At 38.6% G+C, this 18221-nt stretch overlaps 1 protein-coding gene across 1 annotated transcript; it reads left to right on the plus strand.

Annotated features, from left to right (window-relative positions):
- Positions 1–852: 852 nt before the first annotated feature.
- On the plus strand, positions 853–18010 carry LOC580155 (GTP-binding protein REM 1). The gene is made up of 4 exons (XM_780227.5): positions 853–1814; positions 11796–11884; positions 14676–14880; positions 15274–18010. Exons 1-4 carry the CDS (start codon positions 1199–1201, stop codon positions 15627–15629), a joined length of 1266 nt encoding a protein of 421 aa, XP_785320.2. The 5' UTR covers positions 853–1198; the 3' UTR covers positions 15630–18010.
- Positions 18011–18221: the final 211 nt, after the last annotated feature.

Raw genomic sequence — 18221 nt, forward strand, 5'->3', positions numbered from 1 at the left:
ATATATATATATTACAAAATATGTTCTTGCCTTTGGCATATCTGCAATTAATATAAAACCTCTCTACCTATTTGATTTTTGTTTTTTCATACCTTATCGTAAAAATAATAATTTTACCCTGGGGAAAAATATTCGGATTGACGTCAACCTATCAGAATATTTACATATTCATATTGTACATTGACGTACAAGCGAGTGACCAAACATCACATGTGTCTACAAAATAAGATACAAGATGGAACTATGATACATAGTGGATATAATAGGTGACTCAAGAGTTATGAGTAATACTTTAAATCGATGATGTACGTTGGTAGAATGAGAAAAGGAGGTTTTAGAAAAATATATAAACTGGCACACGCAAGATTGCATTTTCACGATTAATGTTTGTTGCTGTTGATTCAGAGAAGATGACGGATTATAGAGTCTTAAAATCTCTTTCATCACATTGTGATTGGGGATGAAAATTCATTTCTCGGTACGAGCAATGAATCAAGATGACGGGAGAGAGAGACGGGCGATGGGTTGATTGACGTAATGAAAGATATACAATTGTCTCGTTGCTGGTAGAATGAATGACTAGCACTCTGTTGTTAGATTCGAACGCAGAAGAATATTGTGAGAGCAACTTGGAAATCGGTATGACTCACAAGGCGAGGTGGCTCGCAGATGTGATGGTTAATGATACATACCGTAGACACAATAAATCTTATTAATGCTGCTTTACCGCACTGCGCATGCGCACTAGAGACACTAAGCTTCCCCAACCAATCAGCGATCGCCATTGTCATGTGGTACGAAATGCAACTCCTCCGAACCCTCATAATGCATACGCGGTTTCTGTGTATGAGTGTGTAATGGTAGGGTGCGCTGTGCCCTATCTTTGCTGAGTGACGTGTAAACCTCAATTTGACTCATAATTCTGTACACCTCAACCGTAAAGTGTGCTAGCTGTGCGCGCTGTACGAGAGAAGCAATAAATAGCGTTCGGTGACCGCTGACACAGCAGATAACCGTAAAGCCTCGCCAGAGAAAGGAGTTCATATCTACCTAAGAGAATTAAATAGATCTTAAAGCGCTGTTGCCTACGACGGCTTTGTCCAGATTGTGAAAGTGCATTTGCACCGGGTGTAGTGTGTATCTTTGAAGATATATCTATCATCTTTTTGTGATTAGCAGTGACTAGTAATTAGCCTTCATGACGGGGGAAACGGACCGATTCGACGATCCCCAGGCCGCGGAAACTCCCCGCCGAGCCAGGACGCCATCCGAGCCGCTCATCACGGCTAAACTCTACGGGGAAGAACCACACCTGTGTGCTGACTCTCCGGAGAGCCGCTGGACCATGGAGGACCTGACATTCAGCGAAGAGCTTTACCAAGCCAAAGGGACGACAGACGAGCCAAAGCACTACCAGAAAAACACCACACATCGAAACACCAACCACCACCTCCATCACCACCACCACCATCACAACAACAGCAACCAGTTACATCCTAACCGCAACTACAATAACCAGTATTCAGACCCTTTCGATTACAAGAACACAAGTCACAGCGAGTTTAAGAAGTTCATGAACAACAACAATGATGATATGGACCTTAATTACCTTAGGCCACCGAGTCCATTGAGGCACCACAGAACTCGGAGCACCAGCTTGCCTTTTCTTACCCTTGCGGACTTACCAGCTCTTCAGAAGCAGAGGCCACTCAGAGTGGTCGTTCTGGGAGACTCAGGTGTAGGAAAGTCGTCATTAGCAGTACAGTTTGTCGCCTCTCTCGGTGAATACAATGACTACGAATCAGTGCTATCAGGTAAGACATTGCATTACGATATGTAAATCAATTACAGGGACTGTCAAAAATGAACGCTAAGGCAATTTCGATACAGCATTGCACTGCCCTTAACTCATATTATAAATCATATTATATTCGTCACTTAAAAGGGTGATGCACACTTTTATTTAAGATGTCTTTAGTTGATTTTTGAAAGTGTTTGTGATCGTGTAATATCAATGTCTTGATCATCAATGCCCAGCACTCGTTCACTGTGAATACCTTCAGTTCTTTGTCTTCATCTTGTTAGCACTATACGATTATCATTATCTATGTCATTATGTCGACTACACAGGCCATGTTATTGGCATGTTTCATTGACACGATTGTAGAGAACAGAAAAGTAATAACTATCAATATATCGATTGAAAGGTATGATGAAAGCTCCATTTAATGTCTTCATGCATAAACAATCTTCAAATAATACCTAAAACATCAAGGGCCGCATCTGTATTGACACGAGTGTGAGTTTGCAAACCGAATTTTAATGTAAATAAATATCCATTTAGTTTAAAACCACTTTAGCATGTTAGTTCTTTCATCCCCCTTGGACAAAGATCGCCCTGCGTTAATTAGCAAAGCAAACAGAAGCAAGTATCTATGTACACAGTCTAATTATTTATCTCATTAATCTTAGCTTGTGCAAATACTGAGGTGCTCGGTGATTTGCCATGTGATCTACATTTCAATCACAAAACTTGTTTTCTCTCTTTCAGAATACAATCTGTTATACCCTCAGCTATAGATGAAATTAATAATAGTATATATTGGATTACATTCTATAGCCCCAAGGGTTTTTATTTTTATTTCTTTTGTTAAGCTCCTCATTCCATTGATTTAAATCACTTTAAATTAGCTAACGACAAATGATCAAAATAAACATTAATGTTGTCATTTCAAATGTAAATAGTATAGCAATCGTAATTAATTTTAATATTTTGACGTTTAAAGTTCAACCAAGGTCCGTTTGAACCATAAAAAAGCGTGTAGAAGTTTCACTGTAGCACTTCTCTGTCTAAATACTACGCCATTTTAGAGCAGCATAGACAGACATTGAGAGCAGTGCTCAGCTAATGAAGTAATCAGTATATACCCTCCATGAAACATTTTTAATGATGTACTCGAAACGAGTGTTAGGAAAATGTAAGAGATGGAGGGAGAAAGACAGTGACAAGCCTATTGTCCTTTGGATGACTACACTAATGAGGTTGCGCGATATTATGTAATTTGACAAAGTACTGCTCTTTGTGTTCGGTCGTATGGAAATCATTTTTGTTCCACGTCCGCTCAAAAAGATGCTCATACCAGGTTAGATATTGCATTTTTTTTTGATTATGGAGAAACATTACAATTTTTCTTGAGGTCTGTAACCCCCATTTCTTGATTTCCTGCCGCGGTTTTGATAAAGAAGATGTTCGAACGCCATTTATGTTTACACCCTTGATGATGGTACAGGAAATGAACCAGCTCGGTTTTTATTTGATTACAATATTTATTCTTATATTTATTCATTTATTTATTTATCTATTTACTTATCTATTTATTTACCTATAAGTCGTTTGTTATTAGCGTTAGAAATTCTGATCCAAATCTGGAATGAGGTAGGATCCTCCTGAAAAAATTACCACAAATAAGCCCTCTCCCCCCCCCCCCCCCCCCCCCCCCCATATGATGAGGATCGCGTTTTTCTTGGAAGTCTTGATGTGATTGGATTTAGGTCTGACAACAGTCTTACATAAGTGGGCCGTGAAAGATTGATCTTTCTAACGTAATCCTCCGAGATTCAGCGAAACTTCATTACAGGTTGTTATCTCCCAATTTGCATGATCGTATTTTTTTCTTCGGCGGGCTCTTAGTTTCTCATTTCGCCTTTACCCTGCTGATATTTTGTTGGAACAGACCACTCTTGATGAGGTTGATCTTTCTTCATATTGATATATAGGTTTGCAAATGAGTTAAACGTGATGTACATCTAAGACCTCACTTTCTTCATAAGTAGTTTGTTATGTCGTAACTGTTAATGAAACATAAATCAAGAATCCATTAGAAATTTTAAATAGTTTATATGCAGCATACATTCACACACTTCCACAAGCAAAGGAATAATCTGTTACAATCATTTCACTAAATTTCCTAAAAGGTTTCCCATCTTTGCCGCCTACGGATCCGTTTCCAAACACTTGGTATTTGAAAATATTGGATCATAACTTTTTTTTTAATCATTTTGACATTCAAATGCAGATAAGAAGAAAGTACGTGCCTCGCCTCTTTCTTTTTACAAAGTGTCGTTGTTACACCTACGCATTTGCCGCAGTAGAAAACCCCATTGACATTTCGACAAATTTTGTACTAACCATGTTATTTGAATCGGAGCTTGCGAAATGTCAGTGTGGGATTAAGCATGAGGGGTAAGCTCGATTGTACAATAATTTATTAATCCTAGATTTTTATTTCAAATGATGCAAAGCCCCAATTGCTATCAACCTACTAGGAAGATATAGTAATTAATTTAAATATTTGTTAGCAAGTTGAGCCCAGCTTGGATAGGGGAGCCAATTGACCTTACCAAAATATCCTCATTGCCTTCCACTACGTACCCTGAAAACAACATTTCTAGTATTTCTTCATGAAAATCACACATTCTTTCATGAGAATTCTTGAAACGGACTTGGGCCTAAAATTTACTTTAAAAATTACCTATTTTGATATCGCGTTTTTCCGTTGACCATGCGAGGTCTTGTCGAGGTCTTAAATCTTGTCAGGTCCGATTTATGATACAATTAGCAAAGGCCATTGCGTATAGTCATTTGTCAAGTTAACAATGAGTTCCGCCTGTGTTTTTATATAGATTGGGTCAAGAATAATTGCGCCTGTTAACATACATTGACAATAAATAATGGCACCAATGCCATCATACTTATGCCTTTGAGATTCCAAAAATGTTAACGGACCTCGAGGTGCATTAATGTGGGGCCCTGCTGCATCGCTTCGCAGACGACCGGGGCGCGTTTAGATATTCAGATTGGTACTATCCTTTGAGCGCGCGATCGATGTCACGGCTCACTCTACGCAGCTGCCCACAACGTCGTTACCGATCTCTCGAATAGAGATATGTAAATGATGTACTCAACACAAGAAAATTAGGCTGAACGCAACTCGTCGACCGGTTGCAAGTACGCCAAGGGACAACCAGGCCGCCAGGAGTAATGCCTGGTATTTATTTTGCCGCCATCCATACTTGTGACTTGATGATGCAGGGTACATACCTCCGCCTTTTAAGTCTAGAGCAGTAGTGGGAGGTTATTGAGGGGTTGCGAAGGGGCTCGTCTACTCTCCGGCATCCAAATGGCACAAGTTATTGAACCCAATGTGCGCTCAATGAAGAACACATTAAACCTAGAGTAGAAATAAAAAGCAAATAGGTTCTATATGTCAGCGACTAGAACACTGGGCTGTTAAAAGCAAGGACTACGACCGACCAAAATATGACACGAACCCTTTTTATATACCAACTCAGCATTTTGCTCCTGACGTAACGAATACCCCCTTTTCAGTCGTGGAAATACTCAATCATTTACAACAAAATTTAAAATGCAAATAAAAATGAGAAGAACCATGCATCGATAGATATGTTAGGGTTTGCAAATGGGTATACGTAAACAAGTTTACCTTGATACGATTAGTAGGTAGTTGGTGCCTGGTGCTATCATGCGGGCAGTCGCAATGCTGCTATGCAACAGTTATCATCTAGATCAAGAAAACGACTTTTGAATGCAGAAAAGTGGATCTCAACTTCATCTTTTGTCCTCCACGCTTGAGATGATGCATACGTCAGTCGTCGTTTGTTCGTGGCTGAATTTGTTTTTACCCATGGTATCTTCAAATTGTAGGCAGTGTTATCAAATACAAAGTAAAAATTATCATTACTTACCAACCGGAGAGAGGGTGGTGGTATAAGAACCCCACGTTCTACTTTATCATAAGCTATTAAGTAATTGTGTTATTTTTTTCCTCTTCTTCTTCTTGAAAAAAAAAAATCCAATTCGGGGGAGAGATTTTGGTCTTAGAGCGTCCTGGCTGAATGCCAAAGATTTAATAACGTTATGATTTCTCCATTTTTTTTCACAGCTGTTCGCTAAAAATGTGATTAATTTTATTGTTGTCATTTCAAGTTATTCCTTCCCTCATACCAACATGATCAATTAGACATTGAATTAATATTGTCGAATGCACTCAAAGTGTGTAGTTCAGTATTTCTCCAAAGAATCCTGATTTCTAAATTAAAACTCTTGCTTCAACAACCGATTGTAAACGGCAAACAACCCCGTAATTACCAAGTCCTGGCTGATACGTTAGACCTCGGGTGAACACAAATACCCTGGGGGGGGGGGGGGGGGGGGGTATAAAAGGTGATCTGGGAAAATATCTTTATTTGTTCTGAAGGAGACATTGATCGTGAACGGCAAACGGGTAAATGCCATTTCCGCAACACGTGACTAAATGGATCGCAATCGATATAGATGAGTTGACATATCGGTTTGGCTGTCTGCCAGCTCGATACATAGACTTTGAATGCAAGCGTGGCGGCGCACTGGTTTGTTTATCAATTCTACCGGAGAATGCTGCTCAAAGAAGGGGAAGCCGGTGTTATGTCGGCCTACTTTGCAAAGACCGAGTTCCTCCCATCCTTGCTAAAATTAGACGCGGTCTCTAAAAATAAGCACTGTCGCCCCTGGATCGTTTGTTTATGTGTTACTTAACAGGGGAAATCAGGCGGATGAATATTATTGTTTAAACTCCCGGTATGAAAATATCCCTTCTAAAAATCCACGTCCATTGGGGGATTACGCATTGCAACCAGAGCGCCAAAGAAAATCCGGTCCAAGGCTATCGCGTGTTTTATTATCAGATATACAGGCTCAGGCCTACAGGATTTTGATTTAATAATGCACGAGATTTTGTAACTTGGTTGTTCTACTACCCAAGAGGTTCAGTCCGTAGTCCACGATAATCAAACATTACTTTAAACATTCGTAATGCTCTTAAGACATACGATCCGATTCTCATCGACTTAAGAAGTTAAAGGCAGAAAAACCACAGCTTCGGGGAAGTTATTAAGTCTGGAAGCCTTGATTTCAAGCATTGCCTCTGAAACGGTTATTGAATGCTCTATCCCATGCGTGCAATGCATTAACATTTACGGTAGATGCTTCAAGCCTACACGTGCGAAGCCAACGCGTGATTGAATCGACCGATTATTTCTTAATAACTTTAACGTTATTTTAGGAAATAAAACGAGACGCAGAAGCTACCATGGTTAAATGGGAGAAAAATTATAAAGTCGAATATAGGGGAGATTTAACAAGAAAATGACGTCTATGAAAACAAAGTAACACCAGGTACCTACCTTTATAAAGTTTATAAAAACGGCGTGTTCATAAACAACTTTGGTATGCCTGGATGACCTACAGATTTAGCACACACAAATTCTCATCAAAAGGCTAGCTTTCTGAGAGATGCTGAATTCCCATGGCAACGAAAACTGCATGCGATACTGCCTTGATCCATTGTCCTGGTAACCGTTTAGTATTTACTGAAAAATTGACGTCACAACTTGGAATTTGTGGATCACAGAAAACGGTGTCATCTCTCGATGTGTGAGTACCTCTTGAATTATTAAAGGCGTTTTTACAATAACAGAATAAAGAACGTGACAAACATCGCCTTGAACGTGAGATCATGTATATATACATCTACATGTATCGTGTGCCTGTATAATGACGTTGGCGTTGTTGTGTGTTTTCTATTTGGTTTACATGCTTCAAGGTATTCAACAACAACTTGGGAAAATCGCCTTTCATATTGATTATAATTATTTTATGATATATCCATTGTTAATTACTCTTTTTGTATGACATGTTATGAAATGACGTGCAAACTGCATTGCCCGTCATAGATCTTCTAGATTTGCACTCATAAGTGCGTCATTTCAAGCACAGCCCGAGAAGATTATTCACGCAGCAAGTTCAGGCCCAGGTTAGATACAAAAACTTTCTATCAATAACAAGTCACAATGATTAATATAAGCATCTGAAATAATTGTTATTATACGTATCAAATTTTACGCATCTAGGCCAGATAGATATGCAATCAGAAACTACCTTTGATTTTTCCCTTTAAACAAAAAAAAAAATCACTTCTACATTGCCTCTACTTCTGTATAATAAACATTCTAGTTTATCTCTATAACTTGCTTGCGATCAATAGGCCAAATCAAATAAACCTTTAAAAAAGAGTTCAAAATATGGGCACTTACTTTGATTTCCGCAAAGTTTGAGATTGAACATTAAACAAAAAAGAGAGTTGCGTGGGCGAGTGCACCGACAGACAACACAGCACGATCGATATCAAATCAAAATGGGAGCTCTAACTATCAGGATGTGATGTGCCATGGGACAACACAGTATTGACCAATAAATCAATAACAGTGGGAGAACCAAAAGTCCGTTACCACTACCACAAGATATGATTCCTTTAGTCACACCACGTATCAGACTCCTAAACCGATTTCAAACCGACCTATCGTTGAAATGTAATGTTCTGCTCGGTCTTTTGTCAGTCTCACCGTTGTGACTGGGGAGGTCTCATCCAATCCGGGGTCTTTTTCATCGTTTTCACAACTTTCCTTCTACAAGATTAGTTTACTATCGTTATTTGACAACAGGAAGCAACTGCAATCAGAAATATTTCAAAGACTTAATGGGAGAACACGTAATACACGCGAGAAGTTTGTCTAGTAAGAGTGTATCTAGCATTTACTCAGGAATCCACTGTCTACGTTTTGCATTGCAAAAGAGAACTTAAGTGCCATTAAAACTTCTTTCTTTATGAAATTTTTGGAATTTTTACACTTCCTTTTGCGTGGCAGTATGCCTGGTTTGAAGGCCTCTGAAAAATTATTTACATTAAATCGTGGGACGTTTTTGGGAGGGCTTTATTGATCCGTGGAGACGAGGCCTTAATGTTGGCAGAGCGAGAGCCCACTTATTCCATTACAGAGCCAGGTTTCTCCCAGTCGTTATTGTTTACACTGCATTCAGCGGGAGAATATGCTCAAACAAACCCGACAAACACAAATGTTGATTCTAAGTTATTGTTGGGAAAATTAAACGATTCATTTCCCAGTCCTCCGAAAGTGAGAAGAAAAAAAACATAAAGGAAGTGAGATTTGTTGATGCCAATCGTGGTAGAACCACTGGATAATTATTAAAAACCGCCATGAAAGTAAATGACTTGCATTAAATTGGAATTTGGAATGATGTATCACAACCATCAATGAAAACGCGGGGAAATATATCGGGTTTAGATTAATTACCTTCTCTTGATGTTCTTGGCACTTTGCTAAATTAGTTTTAAGAATGATACTGTTTGTGACTTTTCGGTGTAGCAATATATATTTGTAGTTTAGCTATAGTTCGTAAAAAGGGAAGGTGTTTCTATATAGTTGAGATAGGAGAAGGAAGGGAGGAAGAGAGGAGGAAGAATTCTGTGAAGAAGATGGAGACGTAGTGAAAACAAAACAACAAATCAGTGTCGACACGAGTTGGGCCGCGGTTGGAGTTTAGACATCTTGATATGTGAAATATAACCCGACGTCAGTTTGACGTGTTGGCTAAGTGAATCGAAATGCTCAGATTTCAACAATGTTTTGGATCCGTCTAGGATATGAGCTCGTTTATGACCCTCTGTTTCCATTGATTTTCGCCTACACTCTCTCAGCGTTGGATATGGCACCACTTCTTCGGGTTGCTGTTTTGTTGAGGAATGTGATAGCTGTTATTTTTCTAGAACACGCAAATGGACCTATCAATTTTATTTTTCTGTTTGCAACTTACCTCAGAAGTGACACAATATTACTTAAATTGGGATTTTGATCTCTTCGAAACCCTGTTACCTAATTCGTTTTCCCATTTCTGGAAATATCGAATACTGTTGAATATTTTATTGCGCTACATTCATCCCGAGGCAATGTTGAAAAAGGGTTATCATTGCGACTAAATTATTGCCTAATATTGTGACACTCTGCTTACCTGACTTTATAATGCGTATGCAACTCTGGATTTTCATCCAAACAGATTTGCATTTGTGATATATTATATTACCATATAGTTGCGTTAAACCATTTACATCAAAACTTAATTCAAGAATAACTTTTACAAATATATTTAACTCATTTTAAGGCTCATCTCTATGGACTTTGTGGCTCATTGCTAGTGCTATGCATTAACCAAATAAAGCCTATAACCTAGTTTAGTCATCGTGAAGTGAACAACAGTTTTAATGAGTACTGAATCTATTCGACCTCGTATTATGTCCGGAGATGTATTACCACCATACCCCCCAAAAGGGGTGATACTAGAGTCCGCGACGATTGCAACTCGGCCATTTTATGAAGATTTGCAATGGATCCAAATCAATAGCAAATTCTCTAATCGATCGCAAGTTTGCAGTCTCTTATTGCCTATGTATATACATAGTTGCTATCGATAATGATCGTATATAAATTGCGATTAATCGCAACTGTTTATAAGACGTCGCCATCGCTCTAAATGATGACTGGGAGTCCTATCTTGTTTAACATGCCCTAACATCCCGAAGCCTTAGTTGAAACGGAATATCCTTGTACGGTTTCGTTCCGGGTTTTTTTCTTCATGCCACGTGAAACGTTGGTCGCGTTGCACGATTTTCTTCCATGGCCCATGATCCTGGTTATAAAAGGGAAAACATGTATTGAAGGATCTTGAGAAAAATTTCATCCGAAGCTCTACGACATGGACAAGTATGCATTTATCACCTGAAGGCAAGATTTCGCTGTAGAGGACACTTGGCTTGATTGAAGTTTAGAGGACATGGCGCTATAAACGACCACTTACTAACAAAATCCTTTCACACTATTAGTGTGCTTTATGCTAGGAATGATTTATCTTTAAGATTTACTTCAAATGAATTACGATATGGTAGCGAGGCAGAAATAATAATCCTTTGTATTCCCTTGCAGTCGGTATAGCAAATAATACGTGTCTCATGTATGCTCATCCCTTTTTTTTCTCCAATGGTATTTACCCTTTTTCAATATTGTAACATGTTTAACTGATCCACATTGTGCATTGTTTGTCAATAGGTTTACGATTATAGCCACAAACCTATATTAGGGATGATTTGGGGATTGAAGAGTTTGGTTTTGAACTCTCTCTCTCTCTCTCTCTCTCTCTCTTTCTCTCTCTGTTTCTCTTCTACTCTTGACCACAGTTTGAAAAGCAACCTGGAAAATATTTAATTTGCGATTTTTTTTCAAGTGAAGAAGGTGGAGAAATTTTTTTTTCCTTAAATTGTTTTCGTTTTAATGTTCGTTTATCACCTGGAGAGCCCCCCCCCCCCCCCCACATGAGGCATTGCGGTATATTGCATTACATGTGACCAACGAATGTGAAGAAGGGAAAACAAGGAAGAATACACAATTCTCCTTTAATGTCTTTTTCATTTTGATGTTCATTTATCGCCTAGAGTTCCCCACATGAGACATTGTGGGATATTACATTACATGTGAACATCGGGAATGGGATTTATCTTAACAGGATTCAGGAATCAGTCCCATGAAATTTGAGCCGAAGCTCCACCATAATGCGTGTGTGGACTCAAGTTGTCATGGTAGAGCTTGTGAAAATTACAACGTTAGCTGACAACCACTACAGAGATCATCAACCCATCCGTTGTCATGGGGATCCGTGATGTTGTCCCGGAGACGAGCATCTACGTCATCCTTCCCCCATTATGAGCCGTCTCGTGGGATTTTCATCTCTTGTATCTGTAATGAGCTTTGTTAAAACTCTGAATTGCATTTTGATGAAACTGTTGTAACGCATCTTTTTTTTTTTGTCTTTTATCTTTGCCTGTCTGTAGAAAACCCTGATGAGGTGTACGAGAAAACGATGCAAATTGACGGCCAAGAAATCACGGTGCAGATTGTCGACACACCACCCTACGGCCAGGTAAATATACTTTTATTGTTCGTTTTTACTGGGAATGGGCACTTCATAATTTTTGAGAGGAAAACGCTTTTTTTCTCCTTGCTTTAATGATTACCCCTCGGCAAGCTCGGCGATGCATCAGCAATGGCAAAGGATTGTGGAGGCCTAATTGGTGTGGAAGATAACATTATGAGTCGAACAAGAGATCATTAGCAAAGCATCAGTAGGGAAAAAAAGAAGCACCGACTTCATCAGCCCAAGAAAGCCTGAATAAAATATCAGCTTTTAAAAAAAGTCCAAACGTTTTCATCAAATCAATGGAAAAAGAAATCATGATATATCTGTTAGATTCCTTGCATTGTGAGTGATATGGATGTTCGTGGTAATATTTTCGACAGTACTTGTTAAAGTTCGCTCGCCTGTCAATCTATCATATGGGTCGCCTATGTTCTTTTGCATCTAATGAACTTGACAGTTGCTAGCCAGGAATGCAATTATCGGAGCATATGTGTGTAGGCCAACAAAATATCTATAAGTACAGGGGTATAGAAGTCATGTGCATTTAGGGAGAAAACATGGCGAGAGGGAAAACAAGTCATTCGATAGAGTACCATGCTGCAGAAGTAAAGGCTAGGGGTAATGAACGTTTAAAGATGATATCGTTCAACTATAGTTCGACAGTTCAAGAAACTCAAACTGGAGATTGTAATCTTGAAAGAAAAGGAAAACGGGTCACTGCTCTGTAGACTGGCAAAAAACAGATGGTTATCACAACCCCCTGTATTGAAATCGTTCACCACTTAAATGTATACGCCTTAACTAGACATGCCCGGTTAACATGGTTAAGATGTCCCACACCCCCACACACCCTCACCAACCTACACACCAAACCCCACATAGCTGAACGCACACACCGGTAGATGTATCTCTTTCCACAATAGATGCATATAGCTATAGAGAAGATACCGTTAATAATGTATTGTGTGCAGATTGCACAAGTCACTACCAAGCTAAGATAAGGATGTTTCCAACGACAGTAATACCCTTTCGCCTTCTCTATCGATTAAAAATGACAAACACCTGCCGAGACTCAATCGCTATCTACCTTAGATTTCCCCCTACTTGGAATGTTTCAGAACCCATTTCCCCTTTAACGCCATCGGGCTTTCCTTCCCGCGTTGGTATTCGCTGCTCGTTATCCGCATTCCACCACGTAGGCCCCCTCGAATTAGGGGTGAGGACTTTATCGATATACTGGAGAAGAATTGTCGCGACGCAAGCCCAATCTCATCCGAGTGTTGGGTCGTAAATATAGTTGTGTTTTGGGGTTGTCACAAAAATAAGCCCTCATCCATCAGTAAAAGCAAAAATAGACTTTAATTTGAAACCGAAAATGAGGCTGGATTCACCAGTCTGTTTAGGCCCAATCCCAAAGGTTACATCCCGCCTAACTGTCGACTATTCCATTTCTTGAATACCCACAAATATATCTTTTGTGAACATGTCCTTACTCTGAACGTAATAAAGCGTTTCTACCCTGGCATATATACAAATGAATCGCAAAGTGACAATATGGCTATGCCACTTTTTCGAGAGCTCTTGAAATTCGATGACGTCATCCTGGTAGACGGTTCGTGCCAAAGTACCGAAAGATATCTCTTGTCAAAATGGATGACGTAATCGATATAAAAGCAATTGCTATATCACCTTCATATATATATATAACCTTTCATGAGATCACGACTTGTGATACCAATGACGATGAAGTAAAGTTTCCACATTCTGATTCATCATCCTAAATTTCACTTTGCGATCAAGGTCACGGTAGCAACATATTGAATTGACAAACGTATTCAATTTAAAGTGAATAGGGTTAGATACACTTTATTCAAAATAATGATCATAACAGGGAAATGCCGCTTGAAAAGCTTATCATGTTTAAGGTGCTGTATCCATTTGCATTGTTATGGTCTGTATATAGTCGCCTTCGCTGATCCTCGAGTTATGATAGATACGTGATTCGCTGGTATACATTATAGGGTTGTCTTGCTAGGCAGCAGCGAATATAAATATGTCAGTCTGAACAGAAGATTTGTCTACCAGATGTGAAGATGATATTGGTCCATGTGTTGTTCTGACTTTATTCAAAGACAGCGACAAGCGTGTATGCATGCGCATCTATCCTGTCTGCAACGAACGTGACAAAGAAATACTTCGGATTTTGTCCCGAGCACATCTTGACCTTTTCGCCATCTTCAAAAAAGTTCCCCCAAGCAAACCTCTCACCCCATGAGCGATATCTATCTCATCATGTGCCATTAACCATATTCCAGATCCATTCCAATTCCTTCCCACCATGCCCACATGAAACAATCAATCATTTTTGTTTAAACCCTGCATAATCTCGGCACTAGCAATAAGTGATGCGGTTTTAGTGTATGTAGTCAGCGGAATGTTGACCAAAATAGTCTGAGATCAGAATCCGAGCTGCATCATATTTATGTTCACTGCACAGATTTCAAGAGAACGCGTCTTTCTTTGCTTACGACCATGACGACATATAAAGGAACTGAAAAGGATAACGAAACGCCACCGCAACTACTATTTATACCGTTGTCTTGAATGTAGTGCACATTATGATGGGAATACCCCCTAAATATGGTGAACACTTTGACGCAATGAAAATAATTAAAAGCGGCTTATATATTAGTCTTTATTTCTAAATTGTTATCTATGAATAGTTGAAAACATAATCCTGGTTATAAAACAAGACACTCTGCTAAATGAAAGTCTCATCATTGTATCTTTCCAGGCTGAATTCGAGGAGAGAGAAGATGAACTCTTGCAAGGTGGTGACGCCTACATCCTGGTCTACTCCATCACTAACAGACGAAGCTTCAAAAAGGCCAACGAGCTCAGATTCAAACTCCAGAGGACACAAGCAACAGAGATGGTACCCATCATCCTGGTCGGTAACAAGACAGACCTGGAGAGATCGAGAGAAGTCCCTTTCGAAGGTACGAAATGACACAACAACAAACCTTTAATGATGTTCGTGAATTGTTTATCAGATTTTCAATGAAACATCTCGTAATATTCTAAACATTCTCTATATCTTGATTGCAACGTGAGAGAATGAACTAATTGAACTATGAATATTCACTTCCATATGAATTACAAAATGATAATTAATATCTTAATGCCATAATCAATGACAATGAAGATCAATGTACCTACAAGTTAGTCTACGGGTGTGAATTTATATCACAGCTTAAATAATACTGAACCTAAGATACAACCATATATTAAGGACGCGAAGAGCTTGTTACCCTAAATTGGTTATATGTGAATTACTTTAATCAATTTAAGTAAACAAACTAAATTCGTTGTTTCCCTATTTTGTTTTACAGAGGGCAAACACTTTGCAGCACTATTCGACTGCAAACTTATCGAGACTTCGGCATCTCTTTCTCACAACGTCGACAAGCTTTTTAACGGCGTCGTCCAGCAAATCCGACTCCGACGCGATAGACGTCACTCCGAGGAAGAGATGGAGACCGGTAGTGGGGGCAGTGTGGAATCCCTCAAGGGATCGCCGACGCGCGGCGAGCGACAACGATCGCCGTCGAAGAAAAGCAGAAGACCGTCCATGCTGAAGAGAGCGCGCGGCGCCATTGGTAGACTGCTACGGCGGAAGAGCGGTGATGAGCCTACCCCAGGGTACCGTGCTAGGTCCAAGTCTTGTCACGTGATGGAAGTGCTTTAACCGGCGCCACGCTTCTTCACACGTGAACACACAAACTGACATTTGTCTTCGTGAGGACTACTATCATGAACAATCACACGCACTCACATAATGTGTTCTAAGATCATACACCATCTTTCGAGAGACAGCGATTTTGGAAGAAAGAACTTTGAGTATTTGATTACCTATGGCTCTACGAGGAAAATGCTAATTGATCTGAATGATTTTTTTTTTACCAAAGAGATTCGTTTCGAGGAAAGAGGTTTAATGAGTTTTCTATTACTTGACTTTTAGAAAAAAAATGATGGATAATCCGAGTGTATAGTCTTGACCGATAAATATATAATGGGTGTAAAAAAAGAAGACGTTTTTAATCACATGAAAATGATTACCAATGTGGCTATGGAGCATCCGACTCAAAATTGTAATCATTCATCACCATTCCAAAGACGCTTTCTTATATAACCACATTATTCTTCACAGTTATTTGGTATTAATATTACTAATATTGTATAATAATACTACGATGTTTGCTGTATGGCATCCTATCTCACCTCTTTGGTTTGTAAAATTTGAAGATAATCAAAACAGTCCATCACTTATAAACATACTGTTACAAACGTTACGTCCGAACAAACTGGCACAAAAATAATTGTGTTCGAATTTTATATTCTTTGTCAAACACAGCACTATATGCCACTTTCACGGATGATAAATATACTACAAGGATAAAACTTACTGTTAAGGTATTAACCTACGAACAGAAAACATGCACTATTATTAAATAACCTACAAATGAAAACGGAGTAGAGGCTGGCAAATACGCTAATATTCTATTTTGATTGAGTATTACATCGATATTTGTGCCCCAGTACTGTGGTAAAAATATTGTTAAGGTTAAAGCAAAAGTAAGTCGTAATGGGTCACGGATATGAAAATCAATACCATGATAACCGTAGAAAACACCAATCAGTCTGACCCGGTTCGCTTGATAACACAATTTGTAATCACTAATTGTTCTCTCTGGTTGTTTTTTTCTTTCTTTCCAAAAAAGGGTCATTATTTTGACAAATCTTATTTGCTTGAATGGGGCTCGTTTCTGGTTCAATCAATACCATTGTTATTTTCTCACGCAACCGTTACGGGAGCGTACAGATTCCTCCAAAATACAAATATGTCCCAACGCCATTTATCGAACTAATAATAGTTTATAGCCTACATTCGCAGTTTATAAATACATACAGCAAGGCTAGAGAGATGAAAAACTGGTTATCGCAGTACGTTTGGGTCAAGTGAGGTAAAGTAAAGTAAAAGATCAGGGAAGGAAGCATGATGGTTTGAACAAAGATTCTGCTGATGGAGCTGAATATCCGGATGGCTACGGGCTGAACAGTATGAATAATTAATGGTTCATTTGCACATAATCAATACTATTATTGTCATTGTATACCCCTCCATGGGGCCACTGAGCTTTATAAGCTTGTGATGTTTGCGCTGAAACTTTTGAGGTAATCTTGATATACATATTCCAAATGGTATTATCATTACTATTATTTGCATTTTCACTTTTGCATCTGTGTACATTTTTGGTCTTGAGACATGCGCTTTGAGAGTTTCTTTTCGTGATTTCAAATAACTTTCACAAGTCCTATTTGTTGTATCTCCACCACCGCTGTATTCAACCAGACATGTTTATTAACGACGTTCGTCTAGTAAATGACTGGATTCGTGTAACCATATATATATTTTCATTCATTTTATGCAGGACTATCAAAGGTTACTGTTTTTGTTTAATCTTCCAATTAACGGTTCTTTGATTAACACTCTCAATGAATGCATTATAGTTGAATTTGCAACACAGTCACTAAGGTTTAGTAACGTCACACGCTCAAACTAAAATATTTTTTGTCTTGTTGCTATTTGTTCAATATCGTGGTTTTTTAAGTCACCTAATATAACGTATCCTTTTTCAATCTTAGAATAATACGTCAAGAAATTATAAAGCTAATTAGCCATGAATGAACAATTGTATTGGAAATACATTGAAACACATTTATGGAGTTAAACAGTATGATATAGTACATCATTCTTATATACGTCACTCTTACTTTCTTCACAACCTCAAATGAAGTCTTCACTCTAATACGTATGTTCTTCGTGTGTTTCTATGTATATGAAGATATTTTTTGTACTTTGATTCTTAAGTAAATTGGTGTCAAATATTTTATATCAATGTCGACATATGTCACCATGTAACACCAAAACAATGTGATCTATCGTTGGAGTGATGTAAAATTGGAAGGTAAACGGCGATTTTGTAGAGGAATAAGAAATGGTTGAGAGTTTGTACAAATGTATGATAAGAGAAATAAATGGTTTCATACGAGAATTTTGAAAAGTTATACCGGCATATAATTGTCTTCTATTTGTTTAATTTTGTTTATGTGGGAGGGCGTTGAGCATCTTTACGCAGCAAAATCTTATACTGCTGTTACTGATGGTTACGAAGAAAGATATATATAAATGATGACGATGATGATAATGGTGATGCTGCTGCTGGTGATGAGGATGATGATGCTGCTAATGATGATGCTGATGATGATGGTGATGAGG

This window comes from Strongylocentrotus purpuratus, unplaced genomic scaffold (genome assembly GCF_000002235.5).
Source record: "Strongylocentrotus purpuratus isolate Spur 01 unplaced genomic scaffold, Spur_5.0 spur5_scaffold_8, whole genome shotgun sequence".
Classification (NCBI taxonomy): domain Eukaryota; kingdom Metazoa; phylum Echinodermata; class Echinoidea; order Camarodonta; family Strongylocentrotidae; genus Strongylocentrotus; species Strongylocentrotus purpuratus.